This window comes from Anoplopoma fimbria, chromosome 21 (assembly GCF_027596085.1).
Source record: "Anoplopoma fimbria isolate UVic2021 breed Golden Eagle Sablefish chromosome 21, Afim_UVic_2022, whole genome shotgun sequence".
NCBI classification, from domain to species: Eukaryota; Metazoa; Chordata; class Actinopteri; order Perciformes; family Anoplopomatidae; genus Anoplopoma; species Anoplopoma fimbria.
In genome coordinates this window covers 16,607,179-16,631,250 of record NC_072469.1, presented here as the reverse complement: position 1 = coordinate 16,631,250, position 24,072 = coordinate 16,607,179, and the positions used below count along the sequence as shown (strand labels likewise).

General features: G+C 40.9%; 1 protein-coding gene across 5 annotated transcripts in view; it reads right to left on the bottom strand.

Annotated features, from left to right (window-relative positions):
* ntng1a (netrin g1a) overlaps window positions 1-24,072 on the bottom strand; it is a 99,052-nt gene that overhangs the window by 37,823 nt on the left and 37,157 nt on the right. For all 5 annotated transcript variants that reach the window (XM_054622902.1, XM_054622904.1, XM_054622906.1 and 2 more), the window contains exon 3: window positions 12,110-12,753. In XM_054622902.1, coding sequence (XP_054478877.1) covers window positions 12,110-12,753 — 644 coding nt within the window. The remainder of the gene's footprint in view (window positions 1-12,109; window positions 12,754-24,072) is intronic.

Sequence of the window (24,072 nt, the reverse complement as noted above, 5' to 3'; positions counted from 1 at the left end):
AGCTCTATTGTGTGCTCCTGTTCTGCTTGAAGGCTAAAGCGCCATCGGATGGCCATACATAATGAGCATCTGCATTCATTGGCCTCCCCAGAAGATAACTCGCTCAGAATCGCTTTTCATGACTCAATGATCCCATTATCAAGCAGTTTTTATTCATCACTCCCTGTCGTCTTCAGATCAGAATCAAATATCTCGCTTGGGGAGCCTTGGGATCTAACCACATCCGCGATGTCACTGTGTGAGTGTGTTTGTGTGTGGTTTTGTGTGCACACAAGGTAAATTAAACAAACAGGAACAGTATGATGACGCTGTCAACACTTCTCCCTCTGTTAGAAATATCTGCCTCAGCTTATGAGGGAGGGAATACTGCCATATGGTGTTTTCTTCACTTAGGAGGCTCTCTTCTAATGTCACCTAGCTCAGTAGGATGTCCGACTGATCAGAGGGTGGCCAACTCTTTGTCTGCTATTTTTGATTATGTATTACTTTACAACTCATCACAACGTTCTTTCACTTGGGTAAAGGTTAGCCCTTCAGATACCCTTGAATTTTTTTCAAGTTCTCAGGTCTGAGAGTTGTCAGGTGTTATATATGCTATTTTTACATCAATAAGTCGTCATCACATTCATTTTGAGATCATAGCTAAGAACTCTGTCATCTTATTTTGGCCTATTGCAATAACAATAAAATGAGTATTGACCGATTTTGCAAAGCCCTGAATTTTTCTGATGAGTTTATTTTTATTTTTTTGACTTTCTTTGTACATCCAATGCCAACATGTTTTAAATTCTTGCTTTCTACAATATCATAATTTATACCAGATTTTGTTAGGCAATTTTTGGGTCAGCGTATTTACACATGAAGCAGATAATGAGCAACATTACCATTCATTTGGAGTCACGTTTTGAGCCACCTGGTGGATTTAGTTCCAATATTTAAACTACTTTAAGCTCAGTTTTTGGTCTCCTCCAACCCTTTCTGTAACAGAAAACTACTGCCTGCAGCGGATGAAAACAACACTATGAGTACAATAATAGTGAACCCAAACACCAAACATAAAAAATGTAATTGTGTTTTATTTTTTTCTAGATGGCATTGACTGTGTTGCCAACATCTCCCCCACTCTCTACCAGTTACCAAATCATCAGTGTGGTGGTGGGGGCTGCAAGTGAAGGAGAGGTCAATGAGGGGATTAGTCATGAAACCCTGACAGGAGGGCCCATTATGAGGGCGGCTGTAGCCGACAAAGACAGGGGGAAGACACGTCGGCAAAAAGGCCTCTCCATTAACGAAATGGGTCACCCCATGAATGTTGAATGTGCTCTGTCGACAGTGAGGAAGAGAAAATGTCTCTGATATGGCTGCTTTCTGTGCCTGAGACCCCTTTCTGGCACAATAGAGGAAAATTGGTTCCCTTAACTTGGAGATAAAAAAGCTTTATGAGAAATCAGATCTGAAAATGGCTCATTGTACCCATTGAGATTGTCATGATTTTTAATGTAACGTCATGGTAAACAGTTAGTAATTAATCATTTGGTTTCTATGGGGTATTAATGTATGGATCATGACGGGAATCAAAGATGCTGCCTGTATTCTTTTTATGTGTGACTGTGTGTGGGAGGGATTTTAGATTGAATTCCTGCTGAACTAGATTTGGATTTATGGAACAAATAAGGGATGGATATTGCCTGGAGGATATACACACAAACACATGCAAGACCATTTACACACACACACACACACACACACACACACACACACACACACACACACACACACACACACACACACACACACACACACACACACACACACACACACACACAAGCCGTAGTTGTAGAAAGGCTGTATATGATGCCTCCACATTGTATATGTACCAGTGAAGCGTGAGTTGTCTTGCCATGTGGGGCACATCAGCAGTGCGGTCTTCCATTCCATGACATTCCAATCTGTTGTGTGTGCAGCTACTAATAACGTTAAACCCACTGGGAGAGAAATCAATGCACAAAATATAATATCTGTATTATCAGAAATGCAGCCCTGCATAAGAAAAACAAGTGTATCAAGTTGAAGAGTAAACTCTGGCTTCTGAAGTGAAAAATGAATGTTGCTTCATCCCTGAGAACGGGAAAGGGATTTGTTGAGGCGACTCGCCTCCTGTCCTCTGCTCCACTGATAAAATCTTCATGTCACTTGTAGCTTTGCTCCTCATATCTCTGTTCTCGGTCGATTCCTCTGGCCTGTGATAAATAGTAGGGGATTGGCTTGTACACCGTCTGTTGGTTCAATGTCAGTGACATTGCTGCTTGTCACTGGATTTTACTCTCAGTGTTCTTGATTTTATCTCGCAACTAAGCTGTTCTGAACCATTTACACTGTAGCGGGGATTTGTTCTTGTCGGTTGTCACCGGGGAAATAACAACATCAGTTGTTTTTTGAGAAGAAAGTGAATATGAAAGAAGTGTACTTTTTGAATTGAGACAGATCTTTTTTTCGTGGATCCTTTATGACTGGTTTGACCATTTCGATTTTTACGATGAGCTATTTCACGGTATTTCGCTGGGCTCAAAAGCATAGCAATGCTCTCACAAAGGCAATGGAGTGAAACACTGCAAGCTAGCAAAAAAGTTCGTTTGACTTTTATGTTTTATTTGTTTACAAAAAAAGCTTCTGGTTATCTTTAATTTAGCGAAGAAAAAAATCTGACAAAAGTGCCAATTTCTATGTCATTTAGTAAACTTTTTTCTGTGTTTTTTTTTTCACAATATACTTAATACTATAATTTTACAGTATTAAGTTATTTTTATCACTACAAATGACAATGACTGTTTTTTTCAATGGATTTGCCCTAAAAATATCAAACAAAACAAAATAAGATAAAAATGTTTCATTACAAACATTACCAGCTGTATTTGTAAACAATATTAAACTGTGATACTTAAAATTATTGTTCATTTCAAGCTTTGAGAATCAGTCTACTAACTACTGCTATTATTAGAAATAAATGACATTCACTTGTGTTTGGAAAGCTTTGACTTGTATATTTTTGTATTGCAGTGAAATGTTTTATTTAAATTTTAAAGCTCTATTTATTTCAAAAGCAAAGATCGCCACTTTTACCCGCGTGCCTTTTCTCACACAAACTGCTGCCCGCCTACATTGGTTTCTATAGGCAGCCTCCTTTATCAAATTATGAAAAAGCTGTATTCTAACAGGAAACCGCTGAAAGCAGGCACTCTCCTGTTTGTGTTAGGAATATTTGAAAATGATATATCATGGGCCTTATGAAAGTACAATACAATAGGTTTAAGCTGGATTGTCTCTGGAAAGGGGCAATTCAGCAAATAGAGGCTAAGCAGTCAAAATCCATCCTTCTTTCATCCTGCCATTTGAATGTGAGAGTGGTAGTCAGCATGGGGAAAGACAGAGGATGTTTTTAAAGGCAGTGACAAAGCTCTGTGCTTGGAAAAAGCTATTATAATAATAATAAAGTAATATTCTGGGACTCAAAAGTCCACTTTAGCACTCACACTCATATTCACCTTCGGAAGACACAGGATAAATAAAATGTGCTACACAGACAGATGGCCTTGAACAGTAAGAATTAAGTTTTTGTTTGCTGTAACAAAGTGATGTTTTTTTTCTCCTAACTGCAGCAACGCCCAGAACACTGTTTTCTGTTTTGGATTCTTGTTTTTCCCTTTGTTCCACATTTTTGTCCACATTGCACAGGGTCTGAAGGTTTTCCGTATGATAGTTTTTAAATGAGAGATGCATATGAATCTCAGCTGAAAATCTGTGCCCATTGGAGCTTTTATCTCTTTAATGCACGTATGTCATTTAATAACGAGTCTAGACCCCATGTGGGGTTTTGACTAACTTATTTCTGCAGGAATTACATATCACTTTTCAACTAAATTTGACAAAAGTGGCTGATTTTATTGCTCCTCTGTGAGACATGGCAATCTCCCGGAGAAGAAAATGAAATGCCATTTTTTATAACTTGCCTGATTAATTGCATTATCTTTTATCCCTTCTAAAGCTTAATTTGTATTATGCACTTTACAACAAAAAGTGCACTTGACAATGACTTACCACTTTGAAAATTACATCTTAAACAGGCGTTTAAATACAAATTAAACCAATAGGTTGAGAATGAAGTATATTGTGGCACATTTCAGACAAATTCTAGCTGCTTTGGCAGGTACATGCCAAACGTCTGTCATGAAATGAGGTGTTATTTTTTAGATATATAAATCACTGTAATTCAACAAGACCCACTGATATAACTAAGGCTTTGATGTAACCCTGTGGGGGTTTAACAGCTGAACAGAAACAGCACCAAGTTCAATCCTGGTCAGTGGCTAAAAAGCAAAGCTACCACGGCCTTTCTTGTAGTCTTTGGATTTCTAACATAGGCAAACAGCTACTATACACTAAGTCTCTGTAATTACATTACATTACAGTCATTTAGCATTTTTATCATTACAATCAGTAGTATATTACATATCATTCACCCATTCACACACTGATGACAGGCTACCATGCAAGGTGCCACCATCAGACTCTAACTAACATTCATGCAACATCCAGTCCACACCGATGGCAAGCCTTCCAACTTGGGGTTAAGTGTCTTGCCCAAGGACACATCGCCTGCTGAAGCCGTAATTCTGATTGGAGAACTTTGCTCTCCACAGTTTTTATTACAGTTTATATTATAGTATTCTACTATAAAGTTAATATAGATTTCACTTTTCAATATGGCTGTGCAAAAAATATCCATCTAGCAGACTGTCCCAATAATCTTTAAACAATAGCTATATATACATACACTATGTGATCCCGACTTGCTGAAACATGATGGATGTAGCAGTGTAGTGCCCAGGATTCACTAAAAGGTGAAGAAATGTGTCAAACATTGCTCCCCGCAGCAGAGAGAGTAGCCCTGACGTGCGATGTTGACTAGACCTTGTCGTATATGTTACCAACAACATGACACCACGTTTGACGAGTGGGAACTAGTTTCACTTGTTTTGCAGTCGATGCACAAGAGCCGTTCAGGCAGAAACATTGCAGAGTTACTTAAAACTGAACCTGGAGGAATGGGACATAAATGGAAGGATGCAGCCATAGTGACGGACACCTTTACTTAACGCACTTTATTTCATATAAGGTTGATGGCCTTTACATGTAAGTAAAGAGTGGGCACTGATACAATAAGAATAAAATACAGTATGGACTTTATTTTCATATATTTGCATTGCAGTTCAGTGTGTTCACTGCTCAGTGACTATGTGCAAAGCAAATACCTTTCAGTAAGTTTTCTATCCACACATTACACAGCAAGTTGTATTTTCAGCATTATTTTTACATTTAAAGTAAAAAAAAAAAATCGTATCGCAATATATCGTTATATATCGTATTGTGAGACTTGTATCGCGATACCTGTCGTATCGTATCTTGCCAATACACATAAACCTACTTTTTATTTTTTTTACACATTTTTAGCTGCGGCTAAATATATATATATATATATATACCAACCAAATATACCAACTTTTATGATAATCCGTTCAAAAGTGACCAAAGTGGTGAACCGAAAGGGCTGACAGGCCGGACATTTTCATTCACAGAGCCAGGCTGCTGGCATGGCTAACAATATGGCCTCTTTCCTTAATGAGAGCTAATTAATGATCTGTACCAAAGTTTGATTGACAAGAAATATATCATCTGCAAGAATATTTTTGTCCCATTATCCAGGAATAAGCCCCATTTTTTGTCCATTGCCATAGAGGACACAGACGTGGTGACGACGGTCCGATCTTGCCAGCAGCCATATGCAGATGACTGTGCACAGGCAGCTGTGGCCTCTGGATATGACGCACTACGCTCTACTGCTGCCAACGCCATGCATCTCATATTCTGCCTCCGCCTATCGCATTTTTCAAATCCACCCTCTACTCATACGCTTTCTTTTTTACCTTCACGGTTCACATGTGTACTGCTTGGGGAGGTTTTTGCAGCTGGGAATATCCAATTAATTGGATAGGAGGACCAGCTTCTATATTAATACCGCCTCACACAGAATCACACCCACCACAGCTGCCTCTAGATGGGGACATGTTTGAGTAAATGATTGTGAATGGTAATGCTCAGCGCAAGCAAACCACTGGGAACAAACTCGACATGATTGTTCTCATTACAAGCATTTTAAAAAGTTAGGAGTCAAAGCAGGAGCAGCATGAGGACAATGAGGGAGACTGCAGGTGTTAGAGACCGAACCAAACTCTACAAGGACAAATGGAACTAATACATCATATAAAGTTTTTTTTGGCAGAGAATTTTCTCTTCACCAGCTTGCCCATGCTTCTCTGCAGTTGGAGGTAGTGCTGTCCAAACAACCATGCTTTTTACAAAGTCGTATCAAGCAGGAACTTCCAGAATATAGGAACAGGGTGAATAAAAGGTTTCTGCCCCAACTAAAAATAAATATTTTGAGCTTCTCAGCCTGGCAGACTCAATCGAGGAGGGTGCCTTTTAGAGACAAACTGATGGAGGAGGATCAAAGGTAGAGGGGTGGAGAAATGGCCTGGGCAGAAGTCAGGAGCGACAGGTGATGTGGGTGTTGATGGAAGAAGTAAGAAAGAGACAAAGGGAATAGAGGTATAGCTGGGGATGTTTGGTCGCATCTGAGGTGGACATGGACTGACTGAGCTCTGTCAGTAACAAGTATCACACAGATGCAAGGAGAGTAAAGTAAAATGAAGGTCCATGACCCTTCAATGATATCAACCAAGGTGTCAAATACTTACTCAGGACAATAGTTTCAAGTAACTCCAGTCGAAGCTGAATACAATCTTCAAATAAAGACACAAATTCTTAACAGGTAACCCTGAACCTTCACTTAGAGCAGTGATGGTATTTCAGTTGCAAACTAGAGGTCACCAGTTAATAAAACCATCCTACGCTTCCTCTCCCTGTAGACTTGTAGTGTAGGAAGGCAGCTCACGGCTTCAAACAGAACCGACTCCAACCACAGCAGAAATAAATAAGAGACACAATTCTGCGCACACTTTGAAGTGAGAAGGTGAATGAAAAAGAGCAATGCGGTATGTGCTAAAAAGCAGTGATGGTGAGTGACAAAGTACATTTAAGAAAGTACAATTTTTTTTTTTCTCTATACCTTATTTATCTGACAGCTATGGCTTCTAGTTAATTATCGCCATAAAACTAACATGTGTCGTGGATGTTAACAGATGGTCCAAGTTGTCTGGACCTCTCGGTTCAGCCCGTCCTACGAACGTGGCATTCTCCTACACATTGACTAATGCAGACTGCTGATTTAGAAGAAAAAAAAAGAAGCTGAAATGCAGAGCACAGCGGAAGGTAAATAGATGCTTATGGTGGCACAGAGAGAGAGAGAGAGAGAGAGAGAGGGAGAGAGAGAGAGAGAGAGAGAGACTAAGGAGGGTAGACAAGTGGAATGACTTGTTCAAGAGGGAAGTGGGCAGGGAGAAACATGAAATTAGCACAAATAGATTATCTGTCGACTACAGGCAGTCCTAAGAGCAAGCCAAGCACTGTGGAGGGAGAGAAAAAAAGCAGATTGACTTCTTGTTTGTTCCTCCCTTAGGGGAGATCCGATAGAGCCATCACTCACCAAATTGCTGATCTGTATTTGAAACAGCTGCACCCAAAGCACACATGCACTGAACTACACGGCAATTAGAATGCACAATAGTATGACCCATGCAGTGTGGGAGAGAGCAACTGTCTATCTCTTACATCTGTTTATTTGTGTATGCCTCTGATGAAAGCTCGGCTTTATCTTACTTTTGGATATTACTGCAACAAGTCTACACAACTACAACCCACTAGTATGACAGAGTAGTAGGGATGCTTAAAGACATTTTAATAAAAACATGCTAACTTGCTTACTGGACAAGGGTAAGATGAGAGGACCAATACAATTCTCATGTCTGAATGAATGGAGCTCCAACAAGCAGATGGGTATCTTAGAAAAAAGCATTCTGCTTAACACTTGACACACTAACTCTCCCATAGAGTGCTGCAGGAATTAGTCCTAAAACCCAGAAATGAGTTGGCATTTTTGCACTTTCAATTCCTCTCTTCACAAAGTTATTGGGTTTTTGTTAAAGGCCTGAAATAAGATCTTGGGTTAACACAAGCTTAAGGGATCTTAACGATTAATTCTACAATATAAAATATATCAGTGAAAACCCCCCTTGACAATTCTGAAGCTTTCACATAACTTAACTTGCTAACAAGTGGCTAAATGAGGCTACAAAACGTAATCATGCTGAGTAGTCCGCCCTCACAGACTCGTTGTGTATACCTGCTCTCATGATACCGTGCTGAAGGGAGTTTATGGCCTGATGTTAGCTTTTTACTTCTGCCTAATGCATTCACGCTTCTATGAATGGATGCCATACCATTTTTACTACTTATTTAAATAAGTTTTCTAGATATTATTTGATATATTTAGAGAATTTTTATCAACTCAAACAGTGTTTCAAAAATCCAAACATTGTCTTTTACGTTACATCCAAATTATTTCACATATAAAAAAAGTACTTAGATGCAGAAATGTCAACGTTTTGATGTAGCAGAACCAAAGATATTTAGTTTTTTATTTTGTGCATTCAAGTCACAGTCAGAGTGCAATGTCTGAGTCTCGACATATTCACCTTCAGGAGTGATCCAGAGTTGGGCTGAAGTTTGTGGTGGACCTTTGCCAATGATTTAATAAAAAAAATAAAAAAATAAGAGGACTGTGTTAGAACTGCCCTGTGAATTCACTTTTGGAATGCTTTAGTGTGCTCCCAACCCGCAGCAAGAGACTAAATATAAAGGCAACGAGTTAAGTCCACCCCTCCCTTTGTTTTACATCCAGATCTTTCAAAGAGTTTTTAATTGCAAAAGTTATACTGCATGTGAGTTCAACCATAGCAGACCCAGGGAGAATTAAAAGCAGTCTGTGAGTTGTCCACGGCAATATCCTGAATTGTTGGGGTCCATGGTTAGTGTGTGGATTCACAATCACTGAACAGGATTCTCTGAATCCACACCAGAAAAGGGTTGGTGCATCTAATGACCAATTCGCAGTAAATTTCCTGACCACCCTGCAGTCAAAGAGACTGTGAACCCTTGAGGTTGTTTCCGACCTCGCCTGATAACGCCACGCGCCACATATATACGTTTTGGAAATGGTAGCACAACTCCCACAGGATCAAGGGTAAATTGGTGAAACAAACTTTACTTTCCCTATATATTTTTTTGTTGTACGCAAACAGGGAAGAAATTCAGTTGAAGATATGGGGCATATATTATTTTTCATTCACTGACAGTGGGGAACAGATTTGGAACTAATAGCACAAGTTTGTTGCCAGATTGGGAGGTTATGTATTTGGCCCATAAAAAGGTTTGTTATTGCAGGTTTTGGCAATCAAAAAGCCATGATGGTGGCATAATATAAAAGTAGTGCCACCTACAGCTCTTGCTATTAGGGGTACTCTTTGGTTTGTGGTGGGAAGTGTTTTTCGCAGGTGTGTAGTTGGCGTTCATCCTTTGGGTGGTTTTACAGGAATAGAACGGGGCTGGGTCTTCCTATATAATTCAAGACGGGGACCAAGAGCCCCTTCAGAGACAAGTCGACTCAGCACAGGAGAAATAGAGCGAGACAGGGAGCGGGGGACAGAGGCCCAAAGAGAGAAGCTGAGAGCCAGAGAGAGATCCTTGAGGAGCCGGAATCTTCTCCAGCTTTAATTACACTGTATTGATCACAGGCGGCGGGGAGGAAGAGGAGGGGGGAGATCGAGCGAACATGGGGAGACAGTTGACCAAATTGCAGGCTGTAGTTACTGTAAAGCATGTAGAAAGAGAGAGGCACTGCAATTATGCTAAAGTCATACAGTAGATAATTAGAAAATCCTCCCAACACAATCAGCCCTGCTGATACAATAAAACAGAGAGGGTGTCAAATGAATTTAAGTCACGGGGCAGTATGCTTTGTTCACATCCATCTCACAGCTCCATGCTTGGTTTGATTTGAAATTCTTTACATCGATTTATTTTCTCCCGAGTGCCTTAAATCCGGTCCTCTCTTGTAATCAACTATAATAGAATGGCCATGCATGACACCTCTGGCTTCCCAGTAGCAACTTTAGTTATATGTAACAGATGCAGTTACAGTCTCCTTCTGCAAAGTTGTGCTTCTTCCTTTCCTTTTTCTATCGTTTCTAGGTTGACCTACTTTGGCAAAGAGCTTAAGTTCCTTTCTTTGTTTCTCACACTGTTGTGGCAAGGGCAGAAAATCTGCGGGCTCTCCTACTGTATCTCCCCCCACACCCCCTCTCGCTCCCGATCCAGGGGGATGGCAGCCGAGTTCGGGCACAGAGAAATATGCCAGATTCAACCTCACTGCCCCTGCAAAATCGCTCCCGCCGAGTCTCACACAACTGTATTCTGGGGGTTAAGGAGCTTATGTCTCGTATACGACGCACAGAGAAAAGGGGCTGAGCAGTGATTCGCCACGGGGGGGGTTGGGGAAGGAAGAGTGAAGCCTTTCTGTGTAGAATCGTATCTCATTATGGCTGAACTGTGTGTTACCTTTGGTAAACAGTGGGGAGCATTTCTCAGGCGAGCGTCACTCCAAAAGCAGCGGGCTGGTAAACGACAGCGGGCCCGATGGTGGCGCGCGGCCATTGCTCAAATCTACAGCCCCACAGGGATGTATGAGTTTGGTCATGATTAGTTAGATAGAATAAATAATCTGCGCCTGTGACAGCCGTCTCCCCCCCCCCGCGTCTCCGAGTGTTGAATAGATGCCCCGTCCAACTCTTTTGTGTTAGTAAATTCCCTCCAGTTATTTTTGCTGAATGACCTTCTCAATCATGAGAAAAAGTCAAAAATTCAATTTCTGAGCGAGGCATTCATTATCATAGTCGTTGTGCTCAAGGGTACCTGCCCATTTACAGAGCATAAGAGCCATGTGTACTGCAGTGTGGCTGTACTCCATTTTAAAGGCATATTGAGGAAATCAACAAATTAGAGATTCATTAAATAGCTCCAAGGCTTCTGATAATATTCATGTTAATAATGTCACAGCAGCAAATGTATTATTACAGTACGACTATAACCAGTGTTGCATGAGAATGACAACGATTGAGGTTGTTAAAATTGTTGTCTGATGCTAATCCTTCCACTCAGCTGAGAAAACTTTGATTTATTTTTTCACAAAACCACAGTTGTTCGAGCAAATGATGCTGGGACTGAGCATGTCATCCCCCCAACTTTGAATTGTTGTGACGTTCCGCTACTCTGCTCCGCTGTACTGTGAGCCTCTCATGTGTGAAAAGCAAAACAAGAGTAATTAAATCTTCATTCCTTCACCCCTACAGCCATATTCACATCTGTTAAATTAAAAAACCACACAGTGTAAAACAGACCCACTTAAGTCTATGCCCCAGTGACTCTTGTAGTAGCGTCACGAAACGGGGTGAGCTTTTGTCAGCCTTTTTCTCTAACAGTGTAATGGCACTTTGTTTTTCGTGTTATATGACCCTCTGTGGCTTCCGTAAATCAAACATTAATTAGAACGCGCAGTGACCTGACGGCTGAAATGCTGCCTCGAATGTCTTCCACGGGCTTATAGACAGCTGAGTGAATTTGGCGTCCAAAATGGAGTGTTTCAGCAAGCCGTAAGCAGCTTGGTTAATTAAGACACGCTGACAACTGGTGAACTCCGCACATCATTATGGATCCGCTGTCTAATTGGAAAGAATGGCAACGGTAAATGCATTTTTCTTCACTATTGGGTAGCTGTGCCGTTGCTGCAATAAAACACCAGACAACCACTAAAGTGTTAGCTTGGCAGGGCACCCTCGTGGTAAAATGTTGTGTTGAACCCCTATTGGTCCCAGTTTAGCTGATTGGTGCAAATTCCCTTTACAAATTTGGAATTCATTTAATTTCAAAACCTATGACACACACAGCTGAAACTTTTTGGGGTCCCTGTGTGTCTGGGGCACTGCGGTGGCCTGTTTTTTTCTGCCTACATGGCATGATTACAGAACAATTGAGGTCTTACCTGCCCTGGACTTTGATGTCAGAAATGGCATAGAAGTATCTGGACAGGTTGTTCTCGTCCACCATCGTAGCTCCTGTAGCGGGCCGGAGCAGACGGATCCTCAGGTCTGTGATGGTAAAGAAGTCCCGCAGGTTCTTGGTCGTGTCCAGTTGGCCGTAAAGCGAAGCCATGTTGTGGAGCCGGGGCCCGGCAAACAGAGCAAAGCGGTCCTTGATCTCAAAGCGTACTGTTTTATCGTACTTCCACACGTAACCTCGTGAGTAGTCCTCGGTGCAGATGATGTCCAGCAGGGTATGCTGGGTCAGGTCCTGCACCGTCTTGGGCTCCATGGTGAAGGCGTCCAGGCAGTCAGTGGCATAGAACTGGTAGGGCTGCCAGGTCCGTCCGTAATCCAGGGACTTCTCTAGCACCATCTGCTCGGGCCGGCCGGACTCAAAGGTGAGGACGATGTCGTCGGTCAGCTCGATGGTCTTGTTCCAAGACAGCGTGATGTTGACCAGGAGGGCCTTCGGGTACTTCTTCCAAGACGTGGACTGCCAGAAGGTTGTGGGGTTGCGGCCCTCAGTGTCAAACATGAGCTCTGGAGGGTGGGCGAGTTCCTCTGTGCTGGCGTCACATTCATTATTACACATGTAGGGGTTCTCCTACACAGACAGAGAAAGAGAGCGGTGGAAACACAACAGAGAAGGAGGAAGACAAAGAAGTGAAAGGTTGTTAGTCTTGGCGAGAAATACAAAATGAGGTTGATTATGAAGAGAATCCAAAGAGTCGCTTTGCGTCTCTCATATACCACAATGTCTTTAGGAGAGTCATTTAGGGATTTGGTAAGTCTTAAGCTAAATCACAATGAGGGCATCTGCTGGAGTGTAGTGTGCAGTCATATATGAATATTTGAAGCCCCGTAGCTTAATGGTTACACATCCATTTTTAAAGAATATGCAACACCTCCTGTCATTACAGCGCGTTTGCTTCCTCTCTGTTGCATTGTTGTACATGTCACTACAAATGTCACATCACTCTCAGTCCTGAAATTAAGATGCTTTTCCTTCCATCATGTTGGAATCACAGGAGCAGCGTTCTGTATGACACAAATTCATTTGTTAACAGATTCTCTTTCCAGTCATACTTTCACAAAGTGAGCTCATTTGCACTTCATGTATCTGGAAGTATCTAAGTTACTCTTTTAGCTTTTTTTCCCCCCCAACTCGACTCATTAACACTGAGCCCATTCACACTTCACAGGTTGTGCACCCGACTTCACCTAAACCTTTTCGGCTTCTTAATCATTTCAGCAATAACTTCATTCATAGAGGCCTAATAGAAGTCTATTTTCATCCCTGGTGTCTCAATTTGACCTGTGGTTTTCAGAGTTCTTACACTATTTTTAAATTCATCACGTCCTTTGCTTGAAAGAGGTCTTTCCAAAAACATTTGTCCGATTTACCACAAATCATTACCGGGCGATGTTCTCTCCTTGCTCCCTCGGGGCTCCATCTAGCTGTCAGGGGGAGGAGGCGCTCCTCCAAGAGGACCTTTCAAGTGCTACAAGCTCCAATTTATCAGGACAAGATAATCCACTACTTGATTAGGTGGGAGATGTCACCCTGTGCGTGTGCCTGTGTGTGTTTGTGTGGAAGTGAGTGTGTGAAAATGTGGCGAGGAAACCGGGAGAGGAGCAGGATGTAAGATCGAGGGAGAAACAGCTCAATTCGGCTAATAAGCTTTACAAGTTTTTCCTCGTCTTCCAAGGCAAGGTGACAATGAAACAGGGCTCTGTCAGGCCTTGTGACTGTTGGAGGGCCCCATTAATATCCTGTCTGGACCGTCCCCTACAGGCTTCTCCCCGCACTGGACAGCCGTGCAGCTGGGAGGAAACTGAAGAGGACGATGGCAGACTGGCAGTGGAAAATTCCACCCAGGTTTTAGTGTACCATCTCCTGGTGTGAGGTTAGGTGTGCCATTAACTGCAGCATCTGGTGCAAAGACAGATGTGTGATAACTCATATGCGACAGTTATGCCTGCTGAGGGGGTGAGCAGAGTCTCTCAAAAACTCACTTGGCATGCAGGACGGCTGGCTGTGGCGCTGTGGCTTGTCGTAAATGCGCATTCATCGAGGGAGACCTAAAACTGTTTCTCGATGACGTGGAGTGCTCTGCTCAGAGCACGGGTGTAGAATGGAGGAGAGAGCGTGTTCTTTTAATTGCCCCCGTGAATTGTGGGTAATTCTTATGTACTCTACTGCGTCATACTGACTGAACAACTGAAGTACTCATGCTCACATGCATTTTTGTGATTAGCACTTCCCCTTTCTAAGGGTGTCCTTGTATTCCTAAATCCTATTAAATGCTGTTAGAGACGTTTATATTTTAATTAAATCTCTGCTTTCATATCAAGTTTGCAGTTACATAATATTCTATTTTTACATTAAGCAGTTATCTCCTGACACTCATATGTGCAGGCTTTTCTACTGTCAGTTTTCTTCATTCTTAGCAGTATTCAGATAAAAATTGGACTACTTTAATGTAGAAATACTCCACTACAAGTCATCCATTCAAAATCATACTAAAAGAGTAACTTATCACCCCCTGAAAATCTTGTCTATGTTGACATCACTGGTTGCTGTGGTTTCGGATTCAACTGACCTAACCAGACGTATTATCAGCACTTATTATCTAAAGTACCAAAAGTGATGCCTGTCAGTGTTATATTGTTGTATAGAAATATTACTGGATTATTCCAGAGGCATAAATGCATAAGCAGCATTTTAATGTTGTAGCAAGTTCAGGTACACACTTCATCATATTTAATGTTCAAATGTTTTGTATTTAAAAATCCACAGAGTAACTGTAGCTGTCAGCTAAATGCAGTAAAGTTGAATTATTAAGTAGCAGAATATGTTAAGTAAGGGACAATAATCTAAAAATACAAATGTACTTAGTTCCTTTCCAGCACAGCTTATAGATAGGAGATGCATTTATGCCATTGCAACCTATAATACGCCAAATGTTCTGCCAAAAAAGTGTAGCTGCAGCCTCTACCTTTGGTTTGAAGAGTATAAGTCAGCATAGGGAGTCTTGATGTGAGTGGTCTTATTATGTCTGAGGTCAAGCTTTTTGTTCCTTTACATCTAAATCAGGCAGATCCAGTGAACCACTTTTACTGTAAACCACACACACACACACAGACACACACATAAGCTGCCGTCCTCACAGCACGTCTCTGTAATCAGACAAAGATGTATCCCTATTGATCCGTGTGGCCGAGCAGCTGGAAATCTGCTGCGTGTAGCACCGGGCAGCCTGGGCCAGTCGTCCAGCGCTCCTCTGAACGCGCAGGTTAAAACCTTTCACTACTGTCTCCTCAACGAACGACAAAATACTGCCTTTATGAAGATCAATAACCTCGCCGGTCCGAAGAGAAAGGAGATAAAGTGCTGAGTACGGCCTCATGAAAATCAATGGCAGATTTCTGTGTTTTACTGTGGGGCACCGCTGAGGGCTCTGTTAGCCAATTAATGGCTTGGCACACATTAAAATAATTGACAGCGGCATTTCTGTAATTACTAAAGATGTTTCCATTAATCCCAGTGTGATGATAAGTGGCCAGGATGGGGTACAGACATCGCAGATTACCAAGCCAGCGCCGAGGTTACTGGAGCGGATAGGTCGCGCTAAATTGGTGCTAATAGAGATGGCGTTGATCCACCCAAAACACAGCGGCTTAATCCGATTATTAGCATTGTGATGCCGTGAGATAGAGTGAGAGGGGAAGTGTGTATGTGTGTTTGTGTGTGTGTGTGTGTGTGTGTGTGTGTGCAGATGGGTGTTCATGTACACCAACGTGGTTGTAGGTGGATTTCACAAATCATCAAGCTGCTCTAAATTCCTTTGATGTTGTCCCCATTATTGTCAAACTGCTAATTTTATCATCTGACCAGTGTAATAAAAGTTAACAATGCAGCAACATGGAGGATAATAAATTATACTGATTGCTTTCAGCTGCAGTCTGCAGACCAGCACCATTTGTCACATTTAGGCCACAGGGAGATGGTTTTGCCTTGTTTTGCCCACCAAAGCTTTTACATGTGTTGCAATTTCACTCAATATCACTTGTCTGAAGCAATTTAACCCTAAAACATCTGTTAATCAAGTGTGGATGGATCGTTCAGTATTTTATTATGCCTATGTAACTGCTAAAATTGAATAGAAAATGTTACAAACAATGAACAATTATACATTTAAAGATAAAAAAAGATCCTCTGCTATACCGTCTTCCATTAGAATGATATAACAGAAGGCACCTTAACTGTATCCACTGAGAAATACTTCTTGCTTTTATGCAAATTCTCACATTTCTATAATTTATTACTCATCTTGAAAATATGAATAACTACTGTACATTCCTTGCAAACACACCATACTGCATTGATTCTTTTTTCCCCCCATTCACGTGTTTTCTCATATGGATGATAAGAGGTGTTTCTTCATATTAATTCAACCTTTACCTTAACTAAAACAAAAAAAACCAACAACAATCCTTTATGTACAAAGCTGTTCTGACAAGGGTTAACAAAGGTTACAGAAATGATGACCGTGTCTAATTTAAAATAAGATATGACCATGGTGGCTGGCAGTCTTGGCCCGGACACACCGTCACTGCTGATGGAGGATGGGACTTGGGGGAATATAAATTTACTAACTGCCGACAAGCCATCCAGATAGATGGCCTCCCACCAATCAAACTACCCGCTTGTGTGACAGACGTCTTGGACTTGTATCCCAGATAGCAAATTGAAGCCTCCGTCTTTTCCTCTTGCTGCCTCTCCCTCCTCTCTTTTTCTTCTTTCTTGCACAAAAACATTTCCAATACAATCTTGTTTTTGACTTTAAGAAAGATATGATACAGAAGGATGGAAGTGCAGGCTGTCGAAGGTTGTTTTAGTTTTGAATTCTGTTGATACTAAGGGCACTAAGCACCAGACCAAGCACTGGTTGGGTAAAATGATAAAGGTAGTAGTTGTGTTAGTGTCAGGTGTTGCACCTGAAAGGGAGATGTTTTTTTGTTTTTTTACCAGAGCAAGACAGAAGCAGCATGATGAACTACTGAATGGTTGTTTTTGAACTGGACATTGAAATCAACCAAAACGTAAATCTTTCCTGGACATTGGACTTCAAATCTGAGAACAATCCAATTGAAATAGTGCCTCGAAGCCTTTTGATTTCAGTTTTTTTTTTAAGCTTCCTCTTTTTTTCCAAAATAAGCCTTAGACAGGCAATTGTTCGTTTAAATACAATGCTTTAATTTGGTTTAGCTAGTGTATTTATCAGCTGCTTCTTGTAACTCGTCAGTGGAAAATGTTGGGCAGGACCTTAAGTGCATTCTGAATAAATGAACACTGACTAACTATAAACTCTGTGAATGTAAAACAATACATGTAAAATGATATTGTCACTCACAATATTAAGTCAATCATGTCTGCTTCGAGCACTTGCTATTGTTAGGAGAATATGTTGGAAAGATATTCTCATCAAACACCTTCTGGCTCTGAACAAAATATATAAAGAATGGTGGCTCTCAATAATGTTCCTTCTGATTTAAGATATTTCAAGTAATGAATAATTATGTTTTTGTTTATTCAGATGCCATTTGGACCCACACAATGCTGGCAGACAAACATCCACACAACCAACCAACCAACCAACACACCCATTGCTGTTATTGTAGCACAGGAGAGAGACAAAGACAGATGGAGAGTGATTGGAGGAGTTTATCTCTAAACACATATCTATACCAGAGCCCAGGAGCTCCTAATGAGAGCAACAGATTGCTTCCTCACCACATGCTCCAGCCTGTGCAGGTTTGGGAAGAAACACTCTCCACGCAACAGTGTATTAGATATAAATACAAATCATTTCCAGATCACACTCCCACTCTTATTCTTTGATTCATCTTCAACGGCTGTCTTTAAATCTTCAATTGGCTGTTTAGAGAGTGTTTTTAATTGCCAGAGGTTAAAAAGATGCTGAGATTAAAGATCATGTGCTGCAGTTGGATGATCCATAAATCATTACAACATTTATTCAAGGGAGTCTCACAAATGGATGATCTTTGTGGCATTAACAGGGCAAGAGTGCTAGGATAAAAAGTCTCCTTTCATGTTTATCCATGACTTTAAGCTTTCAGTTCCTTACAGTAAGAGATTAAATCTGTTAGACTTATTCCTAAGAGAAACACGCAATAAAAAATACTGGCGTAAGATACTTTACTGTATCCAAATGTTGCATGATACCAAATTAGTATTGGTTTACTGTAATTAAACTACCATCCCTCCATCCATCTTCTATTCTGTCCAAGGTCATGTATAACTGGAGCCTATTCCAGCATGCATTGAACAAGATCCACACTCCACCCTGGACAAGTCAGTGGTCTCTTGTAGGTCTACCCTAAATTCATCATCATATCAACATATAAATTCACCAATATCAATTTATAAGTGAGTAGAAACCGCTTAAAAGTTCAAGATCAGTTTAACAGAAATGATCATAAATTCAAGCGAAAGCATAAGTACTGTAATATATATATATATACATTTATTTATATATAATACATACAACTGTGTACCACGTGTGTGAGCATGTCATTGCATCAAGAGTATAGATTTTCTCCACCTATTCCCCAGACATGCATAATCTCTTTCCTTACATCTATCCATTTCTCTTCCATGTCTTTACCTCTCTTTCCTCAGCAAGGTGTGTATGTGAATGTGTGTGTGTGTGTGTGTGTGTGTGTGTGTGTGTGTGTGTGTGTGTGTGTGTGTGTGTGTGTGTGTGTGTGTGTGTGTGTGTGTGAGACGGGGTGGGGGGTTAAAGCTATCCCTGCTGCATTAATGAGACCTTGTGTTCCACAATAGATTTCTTCACCCCGACCCAGGGGCTTGATTGAAGCAGTGCTCTCTCAATTTCAAAACCTCTCTCTCTCTCTCTCTCTCTCTCTCTCTCCAGTCATGCCAACACCTTTACTGGATTCCCTCTCTTTCTCGCTCTCTCACACATGGTGATGGGTGGTGCAGACAGAAAGAGGGGCTTAACCTGGACGTGGAATGAATATTGGATGCCAGTGTGACAGATTACAGTGGTAATAGACACCCAGGCCAAATCCTCACAAGGATTACAATCATATTTTCAAATGGCTCAGGGTCGGCCGGAGGTCAACCGGCCTGGACCGTGGTCAACAAGGCGACGGGGGACATGAAATCTCCCCCACACACACACACACACACACACACACACACACACACACACACACACACACACACACACACACACACACACACACACACACACACACACACACACACACACACACACGCCAACCCACAGCAGGTTCAGCTTGCTGACTGTCTCAGAACGGGCATGGTTTAAGCATAGATTTCCATAGATTTTTATACAGCTTCTTGAAAAATAATAGCTACTTTTACAGTAAGCTTAGGTCAAAACAGTCAAAGCACCAGAACAGGAAATTAGTGATTATAATGAGCTGAAGAAAATGGGTTGAAGATTAAACCGTGATTTAGGCTTAACAGCCCATTGAACACACACTCTCTTACACACCCTTATTTTTTTAGGTTGAAACATTGATAATTGATCTCCATCTTTAACATAATTTTTTTCTGAATTAATTCATTAGTGGGTCAACAATTTTTTTATCATAAATAGTTAAAGAAATCTCAAATGTGAGGGTTTGTTATCTTTATATATTTGTGAATGGAATAACTGGGCAGTTGTTTAGTCAAAGCAAAAGTAAATTGTGAAATAATTAATGAGGAAGTTAGAATTAAACCTAGGAAGTTAGTCACACCATGACATTTGCTGCACAAACACAAAGAGTATTGGTGCTCCACCAGCCCTCAGCAGCTTGAAATGGACCACAGGCCGACAGCTCAAAGGGTCCAATGAATGAAATATGCTGTTTTGTGGCACCGGTGGGGGAAATCCAATAGTGATCTAAAGCAACACGCTACATCGTTCAACCACTATAAGCACCAGAGTGCGGGCCGTCCAGTCGACTGTAGGGAGGTTATGAGGCGAGACGATGTGTAAATGTCCTCACGTTGCGTTCATCGTGATCAGCAGTGGCGATTGAGAAGATTCATGAGCCTTAAAACAACGGTGGGGAAAGCCTTCAGCAGGCAGCCTCTACACATTCAGAGGATATAAAAACAATTTTATATTCCATTATCTTTTATATGGCTGTGCGAGCCCCATCGAGTGCCACTGCGATATGGTTTGGAGGAAGGACCATCCCCTGCTTAAGAGGTGGTATATTTGTGAGAGCAAGGCAAGTACATCATGAGCTACAGCCTAGAGATGTTTGATAGCTGTAAGTATACCTTTAAGATAGGCCGTTAAGATGACCGGTTAATGGTACAGTACATTACATTGGCACAGTACTTTAGCACTAAGTCAAAGAAATATAGTGTTGAAGCATCACACATATAATTCACTGCTTCCTTATCTAAGCAGAATGACAATTTTCTTTAGTGTAACATAAGCTTAGTTGTGTGTGGAAAGACAATGTAAATGAGTTAAAAAGGTAAATGACGTCAGGCTGCATGAAAATAAAACTTTGAACGATGTACAGCAGCTCACAATTTTTATTTTAGATCTAAAAATCCAATAAATTGATTGTCTAACGTGGTAACTACTACCACTGGGAGTTGCAGAAGTAATTTCTTTTAAGCTAACTATTTAAATTTTTTGAGCCTTTTGTTTTTAGTTAACTATAGCAACTGTTTTGCCATTTCTTTTTAGCTAACTATTTCAACTGGTGAGCACTTAGTTTTAACTTCTGTATTTACTGCGGCCTTGTATCTATTACTTTTAACTATCTTTTTTCCTTACCTTTTATCCATAAGCAAACTGTGTAGACTGCTGTACTCTCTTGCTAACTACATTTCAAGCTCTCCCCAAATCACAAAATGCTGTATTCGGTTGTTAAAGCTGTAAAGCAATATGTGAATATATTAGTAAAATAAAACAAAAACAAAATGTAATGAATATTTTTCAAATTAGTCAGGCTATGCTATAATTTTTCCATCCCCACTTCAAAAGCACCCCCTGGAGTAGTACCCGGTTGGGAACCACTGATTTAAACAATGTTTCTTAATACACAAGATCCATAGCTAGCAATAATGAATTATCTGTGACAAATACGTGGAGAATACCCAGTGGTATTGGAGTGTGCATTATAATATAGAGAGAAAAAGTATACCACTTCAAATCAAGGCCTTATCCTTTACTCAAATCTACAAAAGAAAAAACTGAACAATATGAAATGCTTTTGTGAGAATTGTTAGTCTTACAATGAAAACTGCTAAGACTCAAGGCATAAAGTACATTGTATTCTTTGTAGTTTCGGATAAAAAATATATATTTTAGAAGGCTACATTGCTGCCCCCACCAAATCAGGAATGGATCACTGTTATTTTCCACCATTTCCAAGACAAGTGTCATTCATCGTTTATTAAGATGACATTTCTACAGTGAGCCAATACACCAGGGCATAATCGATCTGCTGGCTGCTGCAGTGCTGCATCTCTCAATCAACCTGTCCGGTCAGATAACACGAGGAATTTTTCACTCCACATTAAGACCTCGAAAGCAAGCCTGCAGCCATGATCACCCCTCATCTTTTAGCTGTGAAATCCCTCAGGAGTTGAAATCATGTGGCAGAGAGGCTATATCACACTCTCACTCCCTCTCCCTCCCCCATCGCCATTCCTCTCCCTTTAACTACCCTTTCATTCGCAGGCATTTTTAATGGTATAATAACGCCACATATCCTGTATAGAAGCCCTCCAGAGAGACATGGATCACTGTCACCTTGACCAAGCTAGGAGGCTAACCCCAGCTCAGGGAGCTGCTCTGGCTTCTTCCCCATGGAAACAAACCCTGACCTACCCGCAACAATATGGCTACCTTACAAATTAGTGCTGGATCACTTGATGTCCTGATGTCAGTGGGGAAATGGCTACGACACAAAGGAATATTTGAGCTATAATTGGTATGTCAAAGTGTTGGAGTAACCATGCCTTAGACTTGGTATTTGTCATTATTCAGTAGAAATTGCAACATGCTGTGGTAAAATAACACAAAACTACAGTCTTTAAAATAGTATGCAGCTATCCTTTGATTATGGAAATGACTTTGTTGTAGCTGTATGTGTAGTAGGTTTCAGCTGGAAAATTCTATACATATAACTCACTTTTCAGCACCTCCTAGTGGGGACAGGTTATAGTTTCTCTCATCATGTGAAGTCAACAGGTAGTAGACGTTAAAAAGACATTGACTTTGTGTTCAAAATTTCTCACTAACATAATACTCATATTAATTATAACATACAAATCAGTATGCAGTGCGTTCACACGGTATAGTATGTGAATGTTGTGGCTGTTAGTCATGTGAGCTAGGCTAAAAGCTGGTAATATGTCACTTTGTTAAGTATGCAGTACGTATGTAATTCACAACACAGCAATTCAGCAACATGTAGATGTCTGCTTACAACCCATGTGTTCCTGTGAAGACCTGTGGTAACTTTGTCTGTATAATTAGTTTTTTTTCCCAGCACATCTATTTTTCATAGTTAGTTTTGTATCAAAATTGGCTCATCGGAGTAATGTTATGTTATTTCTTATATTAATGTATATTCATTAGGATGCACTGCATTTGTATCTCTCTTTTAGTGTCACCCTTACCCAACTAATTGCTTATATACACAAGTGTATATAAACAGGTTTGGAACTTTAGGTTAAATTAGGTTCCTGATGAGAAGAAGAGAATTCAAAGACCATGTTTCCATGTGTGGACTGTAAGAAAAATCAGGCGTATTGAGTGTTTAACTTCAACCAATATTTGTTTACCTAGCAAAAGGCTTCTCCAAGCTTCCGGCCAATAGAGAGATACAGTAGTGGTATTTTAAAGAACACCACAGTTTTTAAGATGCTGTTTGAAAGCATTGAGGAACAGATACACTATTTACTGATGAAAAGAAATGCTATAGGGAGGAAAAAATGATCACCAGGCCTGCTACCAGAAGCATAATGTCCATTGCGCAATTTTTGCCCCCCAGAGCTCTTACAGTCATATGAGTGCCCTCGCATTTCACTCCTAGCGATGCCTTTCCAAATCAAGCTCCCGTCATCGAACTTCACCCCTCATTAGTGGCTCCACAGACCACCGTGAGAACATGGAGAATCTATTCCCGTTAATGAGCGCTTCAGTGACTCGGTCAGCAGCGGCTAGAGCAGAGGGTAAATGTAGCACCTTATAATTATCTCCAAGGGGTCTGCAGGATGGGGGGGGGGGGGGGGCTAGGGTGTTGAAGAAGATGTCAAAAAAATCCAATCACTCGTCATCTTTCCATATCAGAGGATTTTATATTTTCTTTACTCCTGTCTTAAGGGTCTCGCTCTCTCTCGTTTTTTTTAAGTCGTAGCTTTTAAGAGATGATTAAAATCAATAGTTTGGTAAAGCTCAGCATTCCCAGTGTGGATATTTAACTGTTCGGAGCGTAGTTGGGATTCAGCTCCAGGCCTCTCTGTCAGATCACTGAAGGTCTATTTAGTCATTCTACAGGGAGACTTTCTTCCTTTCCCCCTCTTTTATTCTGCTTTCTCTGTCTCCTCCCCTCCCCTCCATTTTTCTTCTTACCACGGAATCTGAGGAAATGATTGGCAGATGACTCCTGGGAAAAAGAGCTCGGGCCTTTTCCTCTCTCCAAGCTCTCAGGATCATGACATTCAAACACACTGACAGGCAAAGTGGGCGCACACAGACACACACACATTCATTTCAAAGGCAAGTCACACAGACCCCTTATGAAAAATAAGGACAAATACACACACACACACACACACACACACACACACACACACACACACACACACACACACACACACACACAC